Source organism: Polypterus senegalus, chromosome 13, assembly GCF_016835505.1.
Source record: "Polypterus senegalus isolate Bchr_013 chromosome 13, ASM1683550v1, whole genome shotgun sequence".
Taxonomy (NCBI): domain Eukaryota; kingdom Metazoa; phylum Chordata; class Cladistia; order Polypteriformes; family Polypteridae; genus Polypterus; species Polypterus senegalus.
Window position 1 is genome coordinate 141,310,579 of NC_053166.1, and position 22,367 is coordinate 141,332,945.

Genomic DNA, 22,367 nt, shown 5'->3' on the forward strand with positions numbered 1-22,367 from the left:
CGGTCTCCTGTACCTTGCACATGCGCTTTCTCGTGTTCAACCAAAGACTTCATTTCCCAGGTATAAGCGGGAAATGTCGTCCGTTAGCAGTGTTTGTTTTTAATGGATATTTTACAATACTTGCAAAGATAGGAAAATATATCACGTGGTGATAGATGTCTTGTTTACTGGGCGACTACTTTAGCAATATTCACAGAACGGAGCTCTTGTCTGCGACAACCTTATACATGTACCTGTCCTTTTGAAAACTACATATCCCGCCGGGCTATGCAATGTGTCAAATCTAACTGCGGAATCAGATGAATGCATGTACATCTTTCACGCGTTTACCCGGTCTTTTTAAGTGCAAATGTGCGCTTCTGTTGTTTAGTTTTGAGGCACGAGTACAGGATTTTCGTTTTTTCTTACTGTTGTTATACTTCCTTGTCATGAGAGCTAGTCATATGGGAAAAAAATGGCCGCTTATTTCTACATCTTTGCAGGAAGTGTTACTCCGGTCGTATTTGCTGGCTCCTTGACAAAACAACAGAACTGGAGCAACGGCGTGATGAGCGGAGCTCTTTAAAGTTTGAGGAGGCCGCAGTGAGTCAGGCTCGTAATCCCGTGAGCGCGACTGGCAGGTGCAGGAGTTACTAACTGCGTGAATGCCATACAGCATTTAATTTCTTTAATTTCTGATAATGTAGCGTTCTGGTGTGACAGTCGCATCCTGTAAATCTACGTAAAACATCCCCGGTGCTGTAAAAACCGGGTGGTGAGCGGGGCGGGATTACATCCGTTCAGTCGCTGAGGTTTGGGAGCTGCACTTTATGACACGCTGGCACTGAAGACAGCCGGTGCGTTGTTCTTGTCTGCGATGCGGTGTCAGCGGAGTCCTTAATCTCCGGACGATTGCTGTTTTCCTCCATGTCACTCTTGCACAGCTGGAAATATGATCACCTCCCCTGACCTGGTAGCCTTTACGAAAGAGGATGATTTTGGCGACTCGTATACTGAGCTGGACTCCTTGCCGGATGAGTTCTCCGTGCCCCTGTTTTCGCACGATGAAAATAAGAATCCTTGGTCCAAGACATCTTTTGCCAAATTCACCAAGGATTTCATTCTCATCTCGGAGTTTTCGGAGCAGGTTGGACCCCAGCCTTTGCTGACGATACCAGAAGATCCCAAGACCTGTGGCTCTTTTGACTTAAATTATTTCTCCCTCAGGATTATGTCTGTGGACTACCAGGCTTCCTTTGTAGGTCACCCCCCAGGCTGTGGGTACCCAAAGCTTAATTTTGTAGAGGATTCAAAAGTCGTCCTTGGTGACTCTAAAGAGGGGGCATTTGCCTATGTGCACCACCTCACTTTGTATGACCTGGAAGCCCGGGGCTTTGTCCGTCCATTCTGCATGGCGTACATCTCTGCAGATGAACATAAGATCATGGGCCAGTTTCTAGAGCTTTCATCAGAGTTCTCCAAAGCATCGGAGTGCTTGAAAACCGGAAACAGAAAAGCTTTTGCCAATGAACTGGAAAAAAAACTGAAAGACCTAGAGTACACCAGGACCGTACTTCACAAAGAAACTGAACTTCAGAAAAAAGCCAATGGTTGCTATTCAACCCAAGCAATAGAAAAAGCAAATGAACTGGCAAATGTTGAAAAATCCATATATGAACACAAAGACCTTTTAAAACAGATCACTTCCTATCCCAACCGCAAAATCAAAGACCCTGAGTTTCTGCCCTATGAGCCGGATAATTTATTCAACTCGGCTGGATTGGACCAGGACCAGATGCCTAACAGCTTTAATGCGGATGATCCTCCAGAAGATTCCAGCTATGTTCGTAGGCCTTCTTATACCCCTCAGTTTATCAAGGCCAAGTCTGCTAAATGTTTTGATAAACGACTGAAAACACTGGAGGAGCTCTGTGATGTGTATTTCTTTAACCAAACTATGGAGCAGCTAGCACAGATTGAAAAAATGTTTAGGGGAGACCTGATCAACATTTCTACCAACCAAATTTATGGTGCACTTTTAAAGAAGCAGAAGATTACAAACTTTTTATTTGAGGATTATGAAGACCAAAGGGATGAAGTTGAGAGAGATGAATACTGCCAAAAGCTGAATCCATGTAGTACCGTCGAGGCTGCCCATAGTGAGCCAGTGAGTGTTGAAGATTACACATCCTGCGTCGAGACAGTGCCTATTAAGTTAGATCAAGAAATTACAGGTGAAGAGCTGCAGGAGGCTGAACATACAGAGTCCAGTCCATGCGATGTTACTCTGGACAACTCTGAGGAAACTATTGATGTAGATATTAAGGGAAGCATAAGTAGTGGAGATAGCATTGAGGTATTGGGAACTGAGAAGTCCTTCTTGACTCAGGGAAATTTGATTAAATCTGAGAGTCAGCCCACTTTATTATCTCCCAATTCTGAAACACTCAGAAAAAAAGCTGTCAGTAAGAGGACAAACAGCGAAGACAGCATTGAGGTGCTCAGTACTACTGAGTCCCATCTACCAGAAGATTTAAGAGCCACTTATCCTAGTGCTATTCATGAAGAAGAGACATACTTGGATGACTCGGAGGACCAAATGTACAAACAAGCATTAACAGAATTGGGACGGGAGGCTGGTCCAGAAGTGCAGGACATCGAACTTTTCAATCCTCAAGAAACCACGGAGGTTGACTCGGCCTGCTGCATGGGGCAGGAGGGCCTCACCTTTGAAGAGGCCATGCCAGAGCTCGCCCAGGAGTGTTCCGATAATGGGGTCATTAATGTGGCTCCCCAGTCATGTCGACAGGGAGATCAGGCCTTGCATGTGGACTTCTCTCTGGATGACACAAGCTATGCTCCAACTGAGGGTTCACCTGGTGTGTTGATTTCATATGATTTAAATTCTAGCCTTCTCCCCGAAGAGTTGTCTAAGTTGAACATGGATGATATTTCTGATAGCAACAGCTTCATGAGTGCCTCCACCAGCTCAGACAGGACTTCATCTCCTTTTCTAGAAGGCAATCCCATTACTGAAAGACATAAGAAGAAGGCAGGTCAGAGTGCTTTAAGATTTATACGACAATACCCATTTGCCCAGCAGGCAATCTACAGCTTGCTGAGCGGGAGGACGCTTATAGTGTTGGGAGCAGACGAAGGGACGGTGAGGAAGCTTGTCAATGCTTTATCTATCTTTTTGCCAAATCTGGGCAAGTATGGAGAAATAATAAAACCCTGGTTAACATCACCCTTCCAAATAACAGATCTACAAAACTGGAAGCTGATTGGACTTCACAGGTAAGGCAGACAGTTTGGGTGGGGTTTTGGGTTAATTGAAGATGGGGTCCTTGTTTTGTTTGTGTATTTTGTGGTGATTGGTATATCTGTTGTACTTTTAAAGAGTAAGGTTAAAAAATGTGGATAATAACCCGTTTTTAAAACCAGACATCTTGTTCAAACTAGTTAATTCAGCTCATCAATTTAATTTAGGTGTTTTGAAATTGTTGACTTGGTGGGAGATTCACTTTATCATTAATATTAGATAATAAATCATCAGTACAGTCACCACCTTGCAACGCATCCCAACCATTACTGTATAGCTTGGTGTTAGAGAAATGGACTGCTGCTTGGCACCACAGAATGTTTGTGTGCGTCCTCGGTTTCATCAACTTTTTCAGAGGAGACGCTAGTAGTAGTATTGCCACGTGTACAGAGTACAACAAAATTCTTAATTTGCATGTTTGACCAACATTGAATTAGGCAAACGTCATGATACTATACCTTTCAGCTAAGCAATTCAGTAAACCGGACATTAACAGGTGATGTGACTGATATTTTTAAAAATATGAAAGGAATTAGTACAGTGGAGCCTGAGCTATTACTTTTTCAACAAGAACACTGGGACACAGCTGGAAACTTTGTAAGGGTAAATTTTACACAAACGTCTTCTCTACACAGAGAGCCACAGATACAAGTAGTGCAGTAGAAATGGAACCTTCAAAACTCAAATAGATGGATAGGGCTGGCTAGCCTTGTTGGGCTGAGTGGCCTGTTCTTCTCAAAACGTTTCTAATGATCTAACTTGATGACACCCAGCAAGCTATCACCTCTAACCGAAAAGTGAGACATCTGATTGATTGGAACCTTCCTGCATGATCCGTTTCTGACAAAGCACCAAACTATCACATTATAGTACCGTTATGGACTTCATTCAGCATGGTGGTATGCTGTAAGCTGCCTAGAAGGAGCAGCTATTTGTTGAAGGTTAGCCAAAGGACTCTGCCAGAGTACTGTGTCTAGAAAATAATACACATTCTTACAATGAGCCCGCCCTGACAGCCTTTGTACATTGTGTTGTCTGTGATAACCAATTACTTCTAAACGTTATATATAATATATCCCAATATTCAAATCCCCTCCCCACCTAAGAGGGCTCAAGTTTTATTTTTCAAAATTCTATCCCTGAGTTTTCCCAATTTTCTATTTTTTTTTATTCATCCATTTCATCGTTCTTATTATATTGCATCAATTTTCACCAGGGTAAAGTCAGACTATTGCGGTCATCCTTAAGGCAGGAGCAATGCTTGATGTGATGCCAGTGCATTGCATGGCACATTCAAAATACAAACAGATTGGCTCTATTCCAGTCATCCTGAGTGCTCATCTTTTGGTCTGCCTGAGCATTTCTTATTAGTGGTTTGGTCAAATATCATGAGTTTCTTTTTCACCAGGTTTTGAGAATTTCCTTGCTATCATGCTTAAGGGGAAAATAAGATTCTCAAGTCTGCATAATCAATTTCAGGGTTCTGGGCAGCCAGGGTCTGTCTGACAGCATGAGGTTGGGTACCAGTTCTTTCCAGGCTTTCTCACACAAAAGGCCAATTCATAATTTAAAATTAATGTAGAATACGTGTCTGTGAGGATGTGGGAGAAAAACTTGACAAGCTAGAAAAGAGCACAGGCAATGCAGGATTTGGGAGGCGGCACTGTAGACCATTGTTGCAACTATGTCACCTTTAAAGGCAAAGTGGTAATTTAAAATATTAAAAGCTTGCAAATGTGCTTTAAAGAAAAAATATTTAAAGAACCAAATTCATTGTCTAAAGCCATTTATTCCGAGCAGGGTTGCTTGGGCTGATGCGTACCCTAGCGGGCATCGGGCGCAAGGCTTGAACAATCCCTGGACAGTGTGCCAACTCATCGCAGGGTGAACACACACAAAAATAAAAAAAAGTCTGGACAAACCCATCAAACTCGGCACTCGTATGCTTTATTTGACTGTTTTTCTCTTTTACATCAATTATTTTTTTTGGTACGATACAGTAAATCAGAGGAGATGTTTGAGCCAGGATTAAAGTCCTTTGCCCAATTCTGTCTTTTAGAGCACTTCTGTTTGCACTTAGTCGTGGGCAGTTTAAGTAGACACATAACCAATAAGAAAGAATGACTAATGATGTTGGTGCATCAGAATTAATTTTAACAAAACAAAAGATCCTGACGTTGTGTGTGAGCGGGCCCTGCGATGGTGTACCATCTTGTCCAGGGTGGCTTCCTATCTTGTGCCCAGTTTTGCTGGGATAGGCTTCTTAACCCCAAAAACTCTGAACTAAGTGGGTTTAAGAATGTATGTGTCTTATTTCCACACATCCCTACATTCAATTGCCATTCCCCCTTTGTCAGTTACTTAATGATATTCAGAAGGTTTGGCACTTCTTACCATACACAAATTTGAAAGATTGCATCCTTAATTGCTTTTAGATTTGTGACGCCTTTATTTAATTGGATTCAATGCATGTTTCCATGAACTGAGTTTTGAAAAACTCCTAGCACAAATGAGAGAAAAGGTGATATTTCAATGTGGCCAAGAAATAACTGCTGCATTTGTTATCCAAATTGACCACCTATATGTAAAAAGTATCTGGATGAGAATTTGGGACAGCTTTGCTATCTGCTAACCACACAAGTTGGATGAACTGAATGGTCTCCTCTTGTTTCTAAAATGTCTTAAAAGGAAGAAGTGCACTTAAAGATTTTACCTGCCTTGCTGCTTCCTTTTAGACTGCTATTTTCAGCCAAGAGTGCCATTTATAAGTGGTAATGATATCTTTTGACACTTGAATCCAGGAATAAACAGGTGTTAAGCAGAATTGCTAAACTGAAGCGACTTGCATTTGCAGCACTCTTGTAAGAGCTTGTTTTGTTCTTCCAGCAGCTGTCAGCAGTAAGTCTGATTACTTTCCCGGCCTACGTGTTTTCATATCTGACTTAGAAGATATGCAGCTAGAAAAATGATGGTCTACAGGGCCTCTGACATCAACACTGAGTGACAGATAAAGGAAATAAATAGATTGAAATGTGAAAAGCAATGATTTGTTTAAATAAAACTTGATTAACAGGAACACAAGCCAAGTACCCTTATCAGTTAAGCAAAGTGAATGATGCCAAGAAAATAAAGAACAAAAGTCTGATTATTATGGGCTGGTTAGAGGTGACTTTCACAGTCAGTGTGTGGAATTGTGGTATTGTTGTCAAGACTCTCACCTTCAAATCTTGACTTAGTGATGTCTTAAGCACCTTCAGTGCCTGGGAATGCTCTGTTCTTACAAATGTGCTAAAATACAAGAGCTGGAGTGGGCTGCTTTCAGTGTGAGGTTCTCCAAGCACCACTATGTTATTGCTGAACTGCTTAAAAAATTGTTGTTCTATATAAAAAGATGTTTCAGGGTAGCATGAGTGTGTGGTAGCTATATCTGCTGCCTAACAGTCCACTGTCCCAGGTTCAACTATCTCCTTCTGCCCTCGTCTACATTTTGTTTTCTCCCACATCTCCCAAGACTTTTGCATGAGTCGACAATTTATTTTTAGTTGGTCTTGTGTGAGTTGTGGGTTGCGTGGAATGGGCCTCATGGAGGATTGACGCCCCATCCAAAGGTGCTTAGTATATTGCTTCTCATGCCTGCAGGTTTGGCTTCAGGAACCCCTACATTCATGAATTGGATTTAAAAGATCTGAAAATGTTTTTGCTTATGAAGTCCATCCAACTTGTTTGGTTAGCTAAAGCTGTTGTGACATTATGAAACTTTTATTTCTTGGGAATGTCAGACTTGCTGACTGCTGCTGGCTGCAGTATGCTAATCTCCTTACCGGACCATATCGTTTGACACAACTGAGAATCACTGGGCCATGTCACATTACACAACTGCGTGATTACCTTAGACTTTCTTACTCATCCCTTTTTCTGACAGTCGATAACATGCTGCCTGATAGAACCAGTGCTGTACGAAGATTCAACACGTATGTCGAGTTCAGCCACAACCTCTGCCCTTTTTTTTCTTTTTTCCATTCTGTTGTAGTATGTAAAGCACGAAACATAAGAAAGAAGGATGTATCTTCTGTTCATGAGGTCCAAAAAACCCACATTCCTTATTACTCATCTCTGCATTTTATGCATTGTACTTTTGGATGAGAGTTCATTGGTTGTCAGCTCTTTTGCACCCAAAATCCACCACAATGACTAATAACAGAAGTAGTTTGATTTATTTGGGGCGAGTTGTAGACTAGTTGGACTGAGTAGCTGGGTATGTCTGAATACAGTGGTGTGAAAAACTATTTGCCCCCTTCCTGATTTCTTATTCTTTTGAATGTTTGTCACACAAAATGTTTCTGATCATCAAACACATTTAACCATTAGTCAAATATAACACAAGTAAACACAAAATGCAGTTTTTAAATGATGGTTTTTATTATTAAGGGAGAAAAAAAAATCCAAACCTACATGGCCCTGTTTGAAAAAGTAATTGCCCCCTGAACCTAATAACTGGTTGGGCCACCCTTAGCAGCAATAACTGCAATCAAGCGTTTGCGATAACTTGTAATGAGTCTTTTACAGTGCTCTGGAGGAATTTTGTCCCACTCATCTTTGCAGAATTGTTGTAATTCAGCTTTATTTGAGGGTTTTCTAGCATGAACCACCTTTTTAAGGCCATGCCATAGCATCTCAATTGGATTCAGGTCAGGACTTTGACTAGGCCACTCCAAAGTCTTCATTTTGTTTTTCTTCAGCCATTCAGAGGTGGATTTGCTGGTGTGTTTTGGGTCATTGTCCTGTTGCAGCACCCAAGATCGCTTCAGCTTGAGTTGACGAACAGATGGCTTTATAACCTTTACCAGACAGATAGATCTCAATTACTTCTGTTCTCATTTGTTCCTGAATTTCTTTGGATCTTGGCATGATGTCTAGCTTTTCAGGTGCTTTTGGTCTACTTCTCTGTGTCAGGCAGCTCCTATTTAAGTGATTTCTTGATTGAAACAGGTGTGGCAGTAATCAGGCCTGGGGGTGGCTACGGAAATTGAACTCAGGTGTGATACACCACAGTTAGGTTATTTTTCAACACGGGGGCAATTACTTTTTCACACAGGGCCATGTAGGTTTGGATTTTTTCTCCCTAAATAATAAAAACCATCATTTAAAAACTGCATTTTGTGTTTACTTGTGTTATATTTGACTAATGGTTAAATGTGTTTGATGATCAGAAACATTTTGTGTGACAAGCATGCAAAAGAATAAGAAATCAGGAAGGGGGCAAATAGTTTTTCACACCACTGTACATGACTGGCCTTCACAAGAGCTTGCAGCCCACTGCCTTTGACTCCCTAAGATTATTTACCGTATATACTCGTGGATAAGTTCTCATGCGGATTAGTCGGGCCTTGCTTTTACAGCATAATTTCCGGTATTTTATAATGTTGGTCGTATAAGTCGAATGCGGAAAACTCACGCTATTGGTCACAGAGATTATGATATGCTGACGCCCACCTGAGAGAGTAACCACGGAGCGCATGGCCTTTTCTTTCTATGTGGGTGCGGCAATGCGCTGTATCAGCGTGTGATCCTAACATCTCTCTCTCTCTCTCTCTATTGTGCCTACATGACCACACGGTAATACCTGAACTATTCCGAAGCGACATTTGCACTGTTTTGTGTTTTTTGTATCTCACACCCTCATACACCTTTATCGTAAGAGCATCCCTTATGTACGATGGAGCGTTCGATCAGAAGAAAATATGAAGCTGGTTTCTAAATTAAAAGTTGTTGACATGGCGAAAGAAATTGGTAACTGCGCTGCTGCAACAAAATTCGATGCGTCTGAGAAACTGGTGCATGATTGGAGGAAGCAAGAACATGTAAAAAAAAAAATAAATTGTCGTATCTTTGAACTGGCGTATAAGTCTGGGTCTGATTTTTATGATCGATTTTTTCGGGTTTCAAAACACAAATATATACAGTAAATGAAGTCTACAACTGAAAATTGCTAGAAAAGTCATCTGATGTGACGGCTAAGTTGTTCTAATAGCTCGTTCCAATTTTTATTATAAAGGGCGAAGGTTTTTGCTTCAACTCCTTGACTCGGGGATTTGTTCAATGTGCCTATGACACTTTATGTGGAGAAATGAATCCTACCTTTTTGGCCTACAAACAACACCTCTTCCAAAAAGAGTGTCCTCATATACACAATTCACCATTTAACTGAAACAATTCTGCTGCACTGGTTTTATCAATGCCTTTAAATACCTTGATGAGTTCAGCTTCTCTCTTAAGGCTAAAGAGTTTTGATATCCTTCTCTTCCCAGACTGGCTCTTTTAGTCTCATGGGTTCCAGAGTGCCTGCTTCTTGACCAGAATTGCACACCATTGTCCAGTTGCAAGTGTTAATTGAGAGAAAACTTCCCACCCCCCTCACCGGGAAGCTTGAAATAATTTGCACATAAAACTGTTTACATGTTTTGGTTGAACGTTGGCAATAAAAGTTTATAGGGAGCAGTATTGATATAGAAAACCCTAGTGGAACTAACTGAAAAGATAAGCCCCTTTTGTAAATGGAGTCAGTTAGGCTTCATGTCTAGTTATCATGCGATGAAGAAGATTATGTAGCGTGACACCTAGATATTGAAAGCAGAACTCAGTATAGTAATGTTTTTCTTTACACACACTTAGGTTGCTCCTGTCTTTATGATGCCATTTGTGATTTTTAAATTAACACTAGAAAACACTCACACCTACTGTCCTTAAATACATGCACTTCTATTTCTCTTTTAACTATCACAGAGTTCTTCTAAAAGATGCTGTTTAAATTTAGGCTATGCACACACTGTACTGTGGAGGCTGTCTGACAAGACGATGGCCAACAGGTGTTCATTGACTCTGTATTCAGGCTGACCTCTTGGTTTGAGATGTGCGGCAATCTCACATCAGTGAGTGTATGATGGTCAGTTACAATGCAGACGACCAGTTTGCTGTAAAGACCTCAGCAGACGTCAGTTTGCACAGGCAGCTGGCCATGTTTGTCGTACATGCACTGTGTATCTCACAGTTGATGTAGGTCTGATTGACCTGTGCAATGTGTTTCACTCTCGGCAGATGTTGCCACTCTTCTTTTCCTGTCAGCCATGGTGTGTGCCTGCATTGCTGTTTGTCATGTGAAGGACATTTCTGGGGTAGCCCACACGTCCAATTTTTTGCTTCACCAGTGCATATCCTGTCATATGCTCTCAATTACCAGTAAAATATATATAATTTGCTTTATCTATCTAACTAATCAACAATTAACTGTATACTTAGTAGGTTCTTAGATCTTTTACTTTAATAAAACGTTAAGGGCCTGTAGGGTATTCATTGCGCTAAAACCTATAGTTGTTACTTTGGAAAACATAAAAATATATTTTAAATGTAATACTTTTTTAAAGTAAACTGTCATTACTATATTCGCAAATAAGAAAAATCCAGAGTTGGGTGCCTATTTTGGTATATTTATCTATTTTACCAAATACAGTATTTAAAGTATGAATAGGATCCTTAAAGTACAAGCCAATTTTTGTTTCTCCGGTAACTAAATTTAAAGAAAGCTTAGCTGACACTTGGGCACTTTGATTAAACGATTTATCATGGACCAGGCCAGCTTGTTGTTATACAGTATATTTGCATTAACATCCGTTTACTGTATTATCAGATATAATCAATCCAGTTCAAGCCCATCTTGGTAGTATCAGGCTCGAGGCAGGGACAAACCACATAACACCTACACAGGTAACTTAGAGTTGCCAGTGGAATACAGATTACTGTAAGTGGTATTTGTATAGTATTAATGTACAGTATATATTGTATGTAATGAATTTCTAAATTATGGACATGATGAACAAAGCACCTTATTTGAATAGAATTGTTAATCACAGAAAAAAGGATTAATAGAGTAGTCCATTGTGGATGTGATCTGATAAATCACCTATTCTTGCATGCTGTTTTCAGATGTGAATATCATTTTTAAAACTAATAGCAGTGTTCAGAGTAAAAATCAAACCTCCGTCCATCCATCTATTTTCCAGACCTGCTTATCTAGTGTAGATTTGCGGCTATCCCAGCAAGAATTGGGTGCAAGGCAGGAACAATCCCATGACAGGGCGCCAGTCCACTGCAGGTTAAACACATAATATTCTAAAACCTGCTTAATCCAATTCAAGATTTCTTGAACTCAAACCCATCCCTTGACTGGTTGCACCTTCATGCTGGTAATTTGTGTGTATGTTATGAGTGGTAATGTACAAACCGGATTCCAAAAAAGTTGGGACACTAAACAAATTGTGAATAAAAACTGAATGCAATGATGTGGAGATGGCAAATGTCAATATTTTATTTGTAATAGAACGTAGATGACAGATCAAACGTTTAATCCGAGTAAATGTATCATATTAAAGGAAAAATATGTTGATTCAAAATTTCACGGTGTCAACAAATCCCAAAAATGTTGGGACAAGTAGCAATAAGAGGCTGGAAAAAGTAAATTTGAGCATAACGAAGAGCTGGAAGACCAATAAACACTAATTAGGTCAATTGGCAACATGATTGGGTATAAAAAGAGCTTCTCAGAGTGGCAGTGTCTCTCAGAAGCCAAGATGGGTAGAGGATCACCAATTCCCACAATGTTGCGCAGAAAGATAGTGGAGCAATATCAGAAAGGTGTTACCCAGCGAAAAGACTTTGCATCTATCATCATCAACTGTGCATAACATCATCCGAAGATTCAGAGAATCTGGAACAATCTCTGTGCGTAAGGGTCAAGGCCGTAAAACCATACTGGATGCCCGTGATCTCCGGGCCCTTAAACGACACTGCACCACAAACAGGAATGCTACTGTAAAGGAAATCACAGAATGGGCTCAGGAATACTTCCAGAAACCATTGTCAGTGAACACAATCCACCGTGCCATCCGCCGTTGCCAGCTGAAACTCTACAGTGCAAAGAAGAAGCCATTTCTAAGCAAGATCCACAAGCTCAGGCGTTGTCACTGGGCCAGGGATCATTTAAAATGGAGTGTGGCAAAATGGAAGACTGTTCTGTGGTCAGGCGAGTCGCGATTCAAAGTTCTTTTGGAAATCTGGGACGCCATGTCATCCGGACCATAGAGGACAAGGACAACCCCAGTTGTTATCAACGCTCAGTTCAGAAGCCTGCATCTCTGATGGTATGGGGTTGCATGTCTGGAAAGGCACCATCAATGCAGAAAAATATATTCAGGTTCTAGAACAACATATGCTCCCATCCAGACGTCATCTCTTTCAGGGAAGACCCTGCATTTTTCAACAAGATAATGCCAGACCACATTCTGCATCAATCACAACATCATGGCTGCGTAGGAGAAGGATCCGGGTACTGAAATGGCCAGTCTGCAGTCCAGATCTTTCACCTATAGAGAACATTTGGCGCATCATAAAGAGGAAGGTGCGACAAAGAAGGCCCAAGACGATTGAACAGTTAGAGGCCTGTATTAGACAAGAATGGGAGAGCATTCCTATTTCTAAACTTGAGAAACTGGTCTCCTCGGTCCCCAGACGTCTGTTGAGTGTTGTAAGAAGAAGGGGAGATGCCACACAGTGGTGAAAATGGCCTTGTCCCATGAAATTCTGAATCAACATATTTTTCCCTTAAAATGATACATCTTCTCAGTTTAAACTTTTGTTCCGTGATTTATGTTCTATTCTGAATAAAATATTAGAAGTTGGCACCTCCACATCATTGCATTCAGTTTTTATTCATGATTTGTATAGTGTCCCAGCTTTTTTGGAATCCGGTTTGTACAATATGGATGAAGTATAAAAATGCATTTCCAGCAAGTTATGTATAAAGGAAGCCATTGCTGAAGTTGAATTGTTAGTGACATAAAAAACAATAATGGAACAGCCAATATGGGTATGATAAGACATATTTACTGGTGTCGCAGTGCACAACCTCGTGCTGGAGAGCCTGTCAGTCACACTTAAAACAGTACAGTTTCTGGATCTCATTGCAGATGGCAGATTACACAACCACAAATCACAGCAGATGACAGATTACACAACTCCCTCATGACTTCTCAGCAGTTTTAAATTTCCTGTTTGTATCATCAAAGTATAGTGAGGTTGTCAAATTGTGACAGCCAATCAGTGAGGAGCATGTTGTCTCTTTTTCTCCTCTGTAGTGGTGATAACAGACATTTATGCTGGCTCCTCACTTTGCATGGTCCAGAACTCCCATTTTTTGTTTGCGCTTGTATTTCTTGTAGATCTGTTTGTGGCCATTATGTACATTATATTTCCAGCTGAGCAGCCCTAGGTTGTTAATACATGCACACACAGGCGCATGCCTCTTAGAGTTTTGTCATGGCTGGCTGTAGAGTGCCATGATTGAGTTGCTGGTGACAACTACACAACTGCCACACCTCACCAAGTTTATGTAATTGAAGGCTGCTACTGTAATGGTTGAGTGACTGATTGCAAGAGTGAAGACACCCATGATACCCCTTGAGGTATTATGCCTTTTAACTTCTAAGGGATCCCTGTAATTTTTGTTTATGCCCTTTTCATTTGCTTTTGATTTGGAATTTAACATACCGTTGAAGTCAGAAGTTTCCATACACTTGGGTTCAATTCTTTAAAGCTCACTTAATAATATCCCCTCCACAGATTTTACACTAACAAACTATTATTTTAGTATACCATTTAAGACATCTACAGTACTTTGTGCAGATCAGAAGTCTTTTTTTTTTTCAGACAATGTTCACGGACCTCAGAGTATTTCACTTTCTATTGACTATTATCACAATTCCAGGGGGTCACAAGTTTCCATGCACTTTGATAATATTTGGCAGCATTGACTTTAAGTTGCTTAACTTGAGCCAAATGTTGTGTGTCGCCTTCCACATTATTGCTTCTTACATTAAATTGCGGGAATTTTGGCCCATTCCTTCAGACAGAACTGGTGTAACTGGGACAAGTTCACAGGCTTCCTTGTTCGCACAAACATTTTCAGTTCTGCCCACAGATTTTCAATCAGGTTGACGTCAGTGCTTTGTGATGGCTACTCCAATACCTTGACCTTGTTGTCCTTAAGCCATTTTTCCACAACTTTGGAAATCTGCTTCGGGTCCTTGTCTGTTTGGAGGACCCCCTTCTGACTGAGCTTCAGCTTCCTTGCTGACCTTTTGAGATGTTGCTGCAGTAAGTATATCTACGCCATTTTCCTTCCTCATGATGCCATCTATTTTGTGAAGTGCATCAGTCCTTCCTGCAGCAAAGCACCCCCACAACCCCTCCATACTTGTTGGTTAGGATGGTGTTCTTTGGCTTGCAAGCCTCACCCTTTTTCCTCCAAACATAATTATGGTCACTTTGGCCAAACAGTTTGATCTTGGATTCATCAGATCATTTCATCGGAAGGTAAGATCTTTGTCCCTATGTGCCATTGCAGACTACACTCTGGCTTTTTAATGGCTGCTTTACAGCAGCGGCTTCTTCCTTGCTGAGCAGCCTTTCAGGTTCTGTCGACATAGGACTCGTTTTACTGTGGATAGAGATACTTGTCTACCTGCTTCCTCCAGCATCTTCATAAGGTCCTTTGCTGCTGTTCTGGGATTGATTTGCACTTTTCATGCCAAAGTCCAATCTTCTTTAGGAGACTGACTGCGTCTCCTTCCTGAGCGGCGTGACAGCTGTGTGGTCCCATGGGGTTTATTTATACTTGCATGTTACTGTTTATGCAGATGAACATGGAACGTTCATGAATTTGGAAATTGTTCCCAAGGATGAACCAGATCTGTGGAGGTCCACACTGGATTTTCTGAGGTCTCAGCTGATTTCTTTTCATTTTCCCATTGCAACATGCAAAGAGGCAGTGAGTTTGATGGTGGGCCTTAACATACATCCACATGATGGCTAATTGTCGAATCGCCTAAAGACTTGACATCATTTTCTGGAACTTTCCAAGCCATTTAAAGGCACAGTTAACAAAGTGTATGTAAACTTGTGACCCTCTGGAATTGTGGTGTAGTCAGTAAAAAGTGACATCCTCTGAGGTCTGTAAACATGGTTGGAAAAAATAGCAGATGTCATAAACAGGGCTGTGGAGTCGGAGACGAAGTTGAGGAGTCGGAGACAATTTTGGGTACCTGGAGTCGGGGTCGGAGTCGGCAAAAATGTTCCGACTCCTAATAAATTTAAATTGTAATGAAAAAAAAAAAGTCCCATTTCACAAACAATAGTCATTATTAAGTACTTATTTGATGTAAGAATAAAGCCCTGTGCGTAGTTGTGTTACCACTAGTGTGAAGTTCAGCTGAGCTATTATACAACCTGACATTCACGTATGGTAATGTGTATTATGGTACATTACAAAAAGGGTTTTCATTTTATTTCAGATATAATGTGTTTAACAAGTTCAAATGAGTGTAAACAAGTGTAATGACGTAGGTGGAGGTGTGTGCTATGGCCTGATGTGTGTTCAGGGGTTCTTGTCTTTTGTTTAAACTGGCCAATACGGTAGAGAGTCAGCTTCCTAGCCAGTAGTTCTGTGGTTAAATGACGTGTATGTTGCCTTCCTTTAATCAACATGAAAAATACATCAGCATATTAAATACAGAGGAGTCGGAGTCGGGTAGTCGGAGTCAGGAGTACCAGAAACTAAGGAGTCGGAGTTGAAGGATTTATCTACTGACTCCACAGCCCTGGTCATAAATGATATGGAAAATGTATAATGCAAATATAAAATCTGTGAAGGGATTATAAAGTGAGCTTTAAAGAATTCACCCTAAGTGTACGGAAACTTTTGACTTCAACCATATTTAAAATAAATAAATAAATAAAAATCAACGTATCCACTCTGAGAAATAAAGAATGGTAGATGCCAATTGCGTTTGCCGGTTTAAATTTATTTAATGGGAAATTGTGATTCTTTTAAATTGTGTGAGGATATCGATACTTTTGGTTGTGTCTGTAAAGGGATCCATTTTTAAATAGAACTGTCAGTTACAAAAAAGCAATAATGGATGTGTGATATGAGAAGAGATCCATTCTTATAATATAGCAGTCTGATATGAAATCCAAACATTTTATCCTGATATAAAAATAATATGAATTGATAGATACTGTGGTGCCATCAAAAGCAATGATAAAGCAGTCCAATATTGGTGTGTTTGATCATAGCAGGAGGTCACATATGTTTGTCATCTACAAGGTACTGGTAAATGAATCAAATATAAGTTAAAAAGAGTAACCGTTGTGTCAGCTGTGGGGGTCAGATGCCGTACTCGTAGCGGTGTCTCCATGTTATTGATAATGTTAATGTTGATAAAGCCAATGGCCGTTTCACCTTCGATTTTGTTTGCAGGGTTGCCTCCCCAATGGGCTCCAGCTTGCTGTATTCCTTGAACCGTTACAGCCGCTACATCAGCATCCTGGACGCCGATCACAAGACCCTGCGCTGCCCTCCTTACAGAGGGACATTTGTCAGCAAGCTGGCTGACCACCGGACACAGATCAAGCGTGGCACTACGTACTTCATGCACATCCAAGGCATGCTCACCCAGCTCTCTTCCACGGTGTTCCTCTACACTTTCTGCCACTACCTACACCTCCCCATTAGCTGTGATGAGGAGGAGTCCTTGGTGGTTCAGCGACGGATGGAGTTCCTCCATGTTCTTGGCTTTACAAACGAGGACATCCGAATAATCGAGTTCCTGGCTGAGCTCCTCAAACAGCACTACCTTCAGGGGCCTGGCAGAGGAGCCGCTCCACCCATCTTCAGATTCGACTACACCTCTAGCTTCTTGTACAAAATCTAAGGTGTCAAGCGAGGTGCAAAGGGGGAGAAACCAGCAGATATCAGGATCGATGAATGTAATTTGTTGTTGTTGTTGTTTTTTTATTTTCAAAGGTCTGTTGGGTGTGCTTTCATTTTTAAAAGCATGCTACACATATCAAGTGAAGTTATGTAAGCAAGTAGGTTCATGGATTAAAAAAAAAAATACAAGCTAATTCTTGAAATCTTTGCTGTGAGTTGTGAAAGTGCCCAGCTGGTATTTAAAATAAATAAATAAATGAATGAATAAATAAATAAAAAGGCTTGGTGGTTAAGGAGACAGGAGAGCCATGTCACGAGGCACCATGCCACACTCTGACACCCTGGAAAATAGGGAGCGTCTGAGTCCTTAACGTGTCATTCATGTCCATACTGTCCACAGGTTGTTGACTTCTTTAGTAAACTATATTTAAATAATTTATTTACCAAAAATGACATCTTTAACTACGTACTGTTTAATGTTGAGCCATAATTCTAATAAATAATAAAAGGTGGATATTTTTGGTGCAGGAATAAGCCTCATTATTTATATGCAAATGTACCGGCAGAGCGTGACACACATTCTGTCTGTAAGGTAAACTCTGTCTTTTTAAAGTGTTTTTGTCCTTGTTAAAGTGTTATACAGCATTAATGGGCAGTACAATTCAAAGCGGCCTTCAATAGCAGCACAATTAACGGCCTTGCTGTGTATTAAAGGGTTAAAGTTCACTTCTCCCCCTAACCCAGCCAATTTTAAGCCGTCTCTTTCAGGGTGGGATGCACTTTTGGGTTCAATGGGGATTTCAGCTTAAACTCTTCCTGCGTTTCCTTCCAAGCCAAGCATCGCCATTCTGAAAACACAAAGCCGTGGATTACACGTTAGTTAGTAAGATGACCTTTACACATCGGTGTATGAAGAGGCAGGCATCCATTTCTGTTACGCAAAGTCGGAGGAATACCATTGAAAGATGGAGGTCTGTTTGTGTGGAGGATTGTGGCAGTGGTGGGCTTCTTATTAGTTTGAGACCAACCCACTCTGGTGCTTTACATTGCAGTAGCTTGAAAACTTCCAAATATGTTCAAGACCGTTATCAAGTATTGATCTGCACCTTGTGATTAGACACCCGTTGTAAAATAGTTTATACGGTGCCATTTTTGAACAAAAACACCGATTATTATGAGATTTTGAGCCATTTTCAAAGAAGATCAGCTGTGCGCGATAGCTCGGCATTTGGTCTCCCTGCACAAGAACCCTTCACGTGCCCGCCCGGTGCTCGGATTCCTCCCGACACACCAAATCACAGTAAAATGTTCATGCCACGTGGTTGGTTGTGTTTTCTTTTGATTTACTTCTGTATTTGTGTGAGAAATCACACAAATGAATACGCCATGAGAAGAGCAGCACCAGGAATCTCTGTATATAATCTTCATTTGGATCTTGATCTTTGTTTGTCCGCGAATGAATTAGAAGAAGAAGCACTAGATGGCAGTAGAGAGACAACTAAAACACAGGCATTGCATTAAGAATCTCCTCTAGGCTTATACTACTGAAGACTGTAGTACGCCAGTCACACCTCAAAACACAGACATTCAAACTAAACAAATTGTTGTGCTTTAAATTAACTAAAGAGACCTTCATTTAGATCTTGATCTTTGTTTGTCCGCAAATTCCACGCATGTGTAGACCACCTTCCAGTTTAGTACATTGTTGTTACTCACGGATGTCAACAGTGTGCCGGAATAACGAAAGGGGTGGTGGACAGTGTTACGCTGGTTAGCTCCTGAGGCCTGGTTAGAGAATGAGATTGCCGAAGATAAAAGGTACGTGCCTACGTAACATATGAACGAAAGAAAGACAGTGGGTAAAATGAATGACAACGTAACAGCACGTTCCGGAAATTATTATTGTTACGTTGTAGCCGACGAGTGCTATGCGTCTCACAGTTGTACCGTGGTTTGCTCACATGTCAGTGAAGTGATCCCTATTTATGCTTTAAAGAGCCTGGATACCTATGTGTCCCCCTTTTATAACCATTGCTCTGTGTATATTGCCTTACTCTTTGGATTGCCACAAAGCAACCTGTGAGATTGGAGAAAGGTTGAGAAGACATCGTGAGAGGAAACGATAGCGTTGTGAAAACGAGACGGACTGTGAACGGACAGAAGCAGAAATGCTCCTACACCACCACATAATTACTATTCAGACAGTGATTCCGAGTAGGCCGTTCCTATCGAATCAATGTCCAAGGGTTTTCTTTTGTAATTTTGTTTCCCTTATAAAAAATCATAATGCTGTGTGACGAAGGGCCCAGTTCACGCCTGGCAGCCGCGTTTAAACAGGGAGCCCTTCACAGACAACTTTTAACACGCGCAACGTAGTTGGGCGCACATGGCTAGTATACAATAAAACAATTATTTCTGGATCCCTTTTGTTGTTACAAACCTGCGTCGGAAACACGAAAGGTGCAGATCAATGCTCGCCAGCTGTCCTGGCTTAACAAATAGATACATTTGGTAAGTTTTTAAGGTTTTCCTTCATGCCCCATGCCACCAGTGTTAAGCGCCAGAGTGGGCAAGATATATATTTTTTTAATGTATAGAAAGTGATTAGAGCACAGCTGTGCGTGGCAAATGCATATTTAGCATGTTTTGAGTTGAAAAATGCCAAACTAATCCATTAAGTATAAGCATTAGTTGCTGAGCAATGTTTTACATATGCCAAACAATATTGTTAAAAAAATGGCATTGATTACATTTGGTCCCCCAGAGGTATTGGGACAGGTGACTGACAAGAACAGGACTGCCTTAAGAGCATTACAGGCCCCATAACCAATCAGCAAGTCCCAACATACATAGACTAGCATGGAGCCCCCAGGCACCTGCCCGGTGTGTGCAATACGTTAAGATGACCCCGAACAGGAGATTCAAATTACCTTAATTAACAACAGATAAAAGAGCTCTTAGTGTGGTGGGTTGCGTTTGCATTGAGGGGTCTGATGTTAGTATCAAAAAGTACAAAACGAGATGAAGAGTTTGGAACTGACTGTGATAGAAAAGCGCACAATTTTAAAAATGAGATTAAAGCAAATACCAATCAGAAGAATTGGTGAAGAACTGGGCACTGCAAAAAAACAACAGCATTTAATATTTAAACCACTGGAGGTGTGAGAGGTTTGCAGTTGAGTAGGCCATACCAGGAAGATCACAGCAGCTGACAGGAGTGTTAGAGCCGTGAAAAGTAACAGCCAAAGCAATATAAGGGTGATGGGGTGAAAGTGTCAGTATTCACCATTAACGTAAGAATTAAAGAGAACAAGAAATACAGAAGCTACACTAGAAGATGGCAACCTCTCATTAGCACCAAGAACACAAAGGCCAGACTGGAAAGTACAAATATGACCCATAAGGGTTCTGGAGCCAAGTTTTATGGATGGGTGAGGTAAAATGTAAAGAAAATGGAAGACTGCAAGTGATTACTAAGCATTAAGGACGCAACGTCATGGCTAGGACACGCATGGCAGCTTCCAGAACCGTCTCTTATTAAACGATGATGGTAGCAGCAGGATGGATTGTCAAGGGTACAGAAACAACTTGTGTTCACAAATCAAACCTGTCCAAGCTCAATGGATGGCATTTCATAATACAGCAAGGCAGTGACATGAAACGTACTGCCCACCTAACCAAGGAGAGCATCCAAAAGAAGTGGGAAGTTACAGATTGGCCAAGTCAGTCTTGTGATTTAAACTCGATTGAGAATAAATTGTAACTATTGTTACAGAAACTGAAGTCAGAAAAGCCCAAAGAGAAGCGGCAACTTAAAGGGGCTTACATTAAGGCTTGGCACAGCATGCCAAATGAAATTATCAAGAGCCTGGTGAGGGCAGCGGGTCACAGCCTTGGGCCAGCTATTGTGTGTAAAGACAACAAAATACAAACTTGAACCAACTTTTCTCTTGTCCCAGTGCTGCTGCTTAGCTGGAATTGAATTGGGGTCTAAACACACCCAAATCCACAAGAAATGTCATTTTCTTTCAATATTGTTTATGTGTAAAACATCCCCCAGAAGTATAAGCTCACATCCTGTTCTGTGGTATCATATTAGTCTAGAATATACGCTTTACAAATATCCAAGGATAAAATCAGATAGGAGCTGACGTAATACGACATGTTTGTGATGGCTTATGGGTAGTCTGAACATGCACGGGGCAGCACTTTGCCATCAGTCTAGAACATGGATGCTCTGCTGCAGGGATGCACCTTTACGCCGTAGTGAGATTTCTTTGGATGGTGGCAATGAAATTCATCAAAGGGTGTTGGCTTGTGCAGATCAGTAAGCTGTTAGGGAATCCATGTTGCACAAACTTTACGGTACCTCAAGTCATCACGTGCTATGGCACATGCAGACCCAGAGCTGATCTCTAAATGTGCAGCCACAGAGAACAACGTCACTGACTAGTCTTCTCTGATGAAGGCATTCGCCATGTCGATGTGCGCGATGTTGACAATCGACCAGATCGAGTTTCGGCGGTTACACTTGTCCTCCCTGCTTTAAACCTTCCTTCCCATTCATAAAGTTTTCATTGAGTCATGCGGTTTTCACTTCATGGTGGGGAATTTCAGCAGGTTTCACTTCCTCTGCCCAAAGAATTCTTACTAATGCGTGGCGTTCAACAATGGTGCAATCCTGCAGCATGACGTCCATGTTCATTTGACCTTGGCTTTGACTAACGGCAGAGCGTTGCGATGTGCACATTTGAATTTACCCATAAGCCATTGCAAACATGTTATATTGCCTCAGCTTCTATTTGTTGTGGTTTCTGTGTAATTTTCAAATTGCTTTTACTTTTTCATTTTCAGTTGTTGCCAGTATTTTTGCCTCTCCCTGTTGTTTATCGTGGATAGCCAAGTGCTTTTACATGATTGTTACTCGTGGAAGGTGCCATACTGTTCGTAACAATTAGAATCCTTTTGTTCTGAATCAGCACACTTTTCAGGTATGGTGCATTGAGAGCTAGTAAATGTCTTGGGTGTTAGGAGTCATAACCTTAAATTATTTAACGTAGGTGACAAATTACATGCCACTGAGACTGAAAGTTTTTTTTTTTTGTTTCATTGTATTATGGATTGTGGAAGAGAGATCTTTGTGCCATTGTCACCCTTGGTATTTTTAATTAAGGTAGACTACATCTTAACTGAAGTCTAGATTCATTTGTAGCAAAAGGTCTATTAAAGGAGTTTCAATAGACA

General features: G+C 41.0%; 1 protein-coding gene across 1 annotated transcript; it reads left to right on the plus strand.

The window, feature by feature from the left end:
- The first annotated feature begins 139 nt into the window (after positions 1-139).
- On the plus strand, positions 140-18,610 carry smcr8a (Smith-Magenis syndrome chromosome region, candidate 8a). Its single transcript, XM_039774961.1, has 2 exons — positions 140-3,276; positions 16,671-18,610. Exons 1-2 carry the CDS (start codon positions 932-934, stop codon positions 17,122-17,124), a joined length of 2,799 nt encoding a protein of 932 aa, XP_039630895.1. The 5' UTR covers positions 140-931; the 3' UTR covers positions 17,125-18,610.
- The last annotated feature ends 3,757 nt before the right edge of the window (positions 18,611-22,367 follow it).